The sequence below is a fragment of the Pan troglodytes genome, chromosome 7 (genome assembly GCF_028858775.2).
Source record: "Pan troglodytes isolate AG18354 chromosome 7, NHGRI_mPanTro3-v2.0_pri, whole genome shotgun sequence".
Lineage (NCBI taxonomy): Eukaryota > Metazoa > Chordata > Mammalia > Primates > Hominidae > Pan > Pan troglodytes.
The window spans coordinates 113392018-113396408 of NC_072405.2; the positions used below are offsets into that span (position 1 = coordinate 113392018).

At 49.4% G+C, this 4391-nt stretch overlaps 1 protein-coding gene and 1 long non-coding RNA gene across 12 annotated transcripts in view; one reads left to right on the plus strand and one right to left on the minus strand.

The window, feature by feature from the left end:
• The window catches only part of LOC112204210 (uncharacterized), a 166132-nt gene that overhangs the window by 3908 nt on the left and 157833 nt on the right, over positions 1-4391 (minus strand). The gene's annotated exons all lie outside the window — the stretch shown is intronic.
• The window catches only part of BAALC (BAALC binder of MAP3K1 and KLF4), a 114794-nt gene continuing 112497 nt past the window's right edge, over positions 2095-4391 (plus strand). For 3 of the 11 annotated variants that reach the window (XR_010159319.1, XM_009455758.4, XM_054657432.2), the window contains exon 1: positions 3941-4195. Coding sequence is in view for 4 of the 11 variants with exons in the window: in XM_009455758.4 (XP_009454033.1) it covers positions 4036-4195 (160 nt within the window). In the remaining 7 variants the exon portion in view is untranslated. Of the gene's footprint in view, positions 4196-4391 lie in introns of all 11 variants that reach the window. The other 8 variants (XR_010159317.1, XR_010159318.1, XM_001155565.8 and 5 more) reach the window with 6 other exon arrangements.

The following is a 4391-nucleotide window of genomic DNA, read 5'->3' on the forward strand; positions in this document are numbered from 1 at the left end:
TTGGAGGGAGAAGCACTACAGGCCTTTGCTTCAGTTTCCATAGAAATGAGCCAGAGGTGGTACCAGTCACAGGGGTTCTTAAAGCCAAAGAGAATTTATTTTGAGAATCCCATCATATAGCAAATACCACTCTGCAGTAGTTTTTACAGGTGTAATTTATTTCATTGCTCTGGATGGCTTGGGCTCAGGCTTTCCAATGCCCTGTTGCAGCATTTCTCCTTAGGAGAATTCTTTTTTTGTTGCTTTCAAACTTGATGGAAAAAGATAACCAATTCATGCCAGTCAAGCTACAGATTCTGAACAGAGGGTTTAAGATAATGTATTACATTTTACATATTTACATTTAATTTATGACATTTATTCCTGAAGGTTTAGGAGAAAATTCAATCCCAACTAAAGAGCTGTAATTAAAAGAGCACGGAGCCAGCAGCCACAGGCCCCCAGCTCTGGCTGAAACTTTAGCTCTGCCAGAGATAACATTTCCTGTGTGACCTTGGGCAATTTTACAGCTTTCTGAGCTATGATTTCCTAGTTGGTAAAATAAAAGGACTGGATTGGCTGCTCTTTAACTTTTTCTGGCTTCTGAATTTCTCTGAATCAATGGTGTTACGTAATGCCAAGAAAGAGATTCCATGAAAAAATCTAACTGCTCTGTCGATGATGATTACTTAGAAATGGGGGTAAAAAAATTTATTTGCAGGAAGGTTGTTAGCAGTAACATCATAAGGGAAGGAAAAAGAAAGGAAAGAAAAGAAAAAAACCTACCTATTTACCAAACTTGTGCAGTGTGCTAAGCAAATTCACAAACATTATCTCATGTGAAAAGACATAATAATTTCAGGGATTTCCCTCTTAAGGAAGAGAGATGACATTGTTGCTTGTTGCCCCAAAAGTGCTGTGATAGCAACATTCATGGAGTGTTTCTATGTGCCAGGCACTCTTTGAGGCCCTTTACACATACTGACACAATTTATTATTCCAATTTACAGATGATGCAATTGAGGCATAAAGAGGTTAAGTAGCTTGCCCAAGACCATCCACTTAAGTAGCAGAGCCAAACTTTAAACTCAGAGAGTCAGGCTCTTGAAATTGCACTGTTAACTGTATCCCCACCTTGTCTTTTGCTATTCATTCATTAGGCAAATATTTGATGAGCACTCACTCTATGAAGGCATTAAATTAATCCCTTTTGAAGATTCCAAGCATGTCACCATATCTTTGTCTTTAAGAAGCTTAAACTATACACAATAGATGATCAGAAATGTGTGTGAAATGAGTAACCACACTCAACCTTAGCCAGGCAGTACTTGATAACCATCTCCTGTATTCTGGAAATGTTCATAATTCCATTCAAGTAAGTAGACAGGGCCTGGCAAGAGGGGTCCCTGCTCTGGGCCCCTGCCCCAGAGGTCCCACTCTGGTTCTCCAGCCCTGGTCCTCTCTATGGCCAAGGAATCCAGGGACCACAGAATGCACGTACCTGGAGCCTGAGTCTCAGCCCCTTCTAACCTCCCTGTTGGGTAGTTGAGACCTTGCAACTCTCTTCTCCAAACCCACTGAGCCTACTTCCAGGGCTTGTACTGGAAGCAAACCCCATGAGGGCAGACCACATCCCCCAGGCACATGCTCCTCAGCCAGAGGGATGGCCAAGGGCAGCTATTTGTGGGAGGGGAGTATGGACAGACCTTAGACCCATGGGCCCACAAGGACCTGTGTGTAGCAGGACTGAACTGAGGATAGAAAGAGGAGTGGGTGGGTCAATTCCACCCACAATCCCACTGCCATGTTCAGTGCAGAACTCCAAAGACTGAGAGAACTCTACATTAGAACCTGGCCTTTTAAGTTTTTATGAAGATAACTTGTCAAGGTATGAGGACAGCCCATGTTTCAATTAAACTTGCTCACTTGGTTTATAGCTTTTACAATTTAGACATATGGGCATGTGGGTTTCTATCTGGCCCCAGCATACCCCTCCACTTCATCTCACGTTTACTCTGTTTCCTGTGCTCACCAAGCTCTAGCTCTTTCAGTTTCTTTCGTTTTCTAGAACTCCCCCAGGACGGTCCAACTCAGACACTCTTTCTGGCCTGTCTGCTCTTTGGGTGGTGACATCACGAAGTGGCTGATTATGAAAGGAGCACTGTGCCGTAGAACTGAGGAAAGCACAGGCTCTGCTAGAGATGTTAAGTATTCTCTCTCCCTGAAAGCTGGTTCTTCTGAAATCGAAATATTCAGGGGGGAAGGAAAAGAGGCACAGGGCATCTGAATTCCAAAGGACTAGGGAAGCCACCACTTCCCGGATAACTGCACTCCCTCCACCTTACACCTAAAACAAGGTTGAAGAGTCCTGTCAGGGCCATCTCAAAAGGAGAAGCAAAGCCTGCAGAGGAGGCCAGCCTGAGTCCTGGGATGCGAACGGGTGCTGGGCTCAGCATGAGGAGGAGGAGACCCTGGCCACAGTTCCATGAATCTTTGCTCCCTTCCACATTATGGATTCTGGTGAGTGCCTGCCAGAGGAATGTCTGACAGCTCTACCCTCAACTGGATCATCTTTAGCCCAAATTACAATAATTTAAGTGAATCAAATTACTATAAAAAGATACTTCATTATTAATTCACTGAACATTTACTGAGGGCCTACTATATGCCAGGCAATGCTCTGAACTTGCCCTACCTATTGGATGCTACGTGCTAAATGTTATAGACAATGTACTCTTGTACATTCTATAAATTATATAGGATATAATGAGTACTATATTCTCTATGCTTTACATGCTATATTAAACATCACACCCTATAGTCTACATACAATGGATAATATACAAAATATATTATATATGTATTATGTCTACTAGAACAGTCTTTTGCCACAATAGGAATTTAGTAAATATACATCGAATGAATGAATGAATGAATATGATACTTAATACCATATTCTAGCAGAGCTTGGTCATTGAAGAGTTATTCTTCCAAACCCTTCCCTTTCCTACCCACCTCTTGAAGGCTAAGAAGATTTTCATCTTTCACCACCTGTTCTGGATTCTTGGAACAGGTAAATTCATTGGCCTACCCAAGTCTGAGCTCTAGGTCTGAACCCGCATGGACCTGAGGGTGCACCGGGAAAAGAAAGGCTGACAACTGGATCCCGGGAATGTCAAGGCCACCCTGGGCTTGGAGGGACCGGCCATGCCTCCAAGCCCCGCCCAGAGAGGGGGTTCAGGATGCTGTGTTGTTCCAGGTGATCTATTGCTTTCTGGAGTTTAAAGTTCAGAGGATCATGAAGTACCACAGCTGGAAGGGGTGTAAGTGACACTGACTAGCCTAACTCTCTTAAAAATCATAGCCCTACTCCTGCCTCCCCAAATCGGATACGACAGGCATAGGCTGTGACTGTTCCTTAAATCTTAGTGGCAATACTCTCTGACCAGTTTTGCGGGGTGCTCCCAGTTTCATTGCTTTTGTAACAGGTGGCCAGAAAGCTTGGGGTCCCGTGATAAGAGTTTCAGTTCTTTCCAGGATGGATGGAAAGAAGGAAGGAAGGATGGATGGATGAATGAATGAGTGGGTGAGCGGATGGATGGATGGATGGATGGATGGATGGATGGACGGATGAAAAGATGGGCCAGAGACTGGGAACGGTAATGCCGGCCAGACGGGTCCGAGCCCCTCGGGAGCCCCAGCCCTCCTCCGGCTGCGGGGCCGCTGCTCCTGCTCCCGGGCCGTCACGGAGCCCTGAGGGAGGGGGCGGGCGAGCGGGGGCCCTGGGGCGGCCAGGGCGCTGGGAGGGAGTACTGGGCTGTGGGGACCGGAGGGGAGGGAGGGCCTTGGAGGCGGAGAGGAGGGACGGGCGGGGAGAGGGCCCGGACGAGGGGCGGCGGGCACCGCAGGAGCTCCGCGCGGCTGCAGCGCGGGCGGGAGCGGGGACGCGATGTCGCCGCCGCCGCCTCCTTGCGGGCCGGGGCTGCGCCTCCGGGGCTGAGCCGCCGCCAGAGCCGACAGCCGAGCAGCCGCCGGGCGCTCCCGCGGCGCAGGAGGATGGGCTGCGGCGGAAGCCGGGCGGATGCCATCGAGCCCCGCTACTACGAGAGCTGGACCCGGGAGACAGAATCCACCTGGCTCACCTACACCGACTCGGACGCGCCGCCCAGCGCCGCCGCCCCGGACAGCGGCCCCGAAGCGGGCGGCCTGCACTCGGGTAAGTGGCCGGGCCCCTGCAGACCCTCGCCCGCCCGCTACCCCGGGCGCCTTGGCCCGGGCACTGAGAGAGGAGCCGGTTCCCCGAGGAATTGATGGCGCGGCGGGGGTGGCTGGGAGAAAGCAGAGGCAGGACCTGCCCACTGATCGGTGGACAGATGCAAGCCCAGGGAGTGGGGTCGACCAGAGCCCCTTAC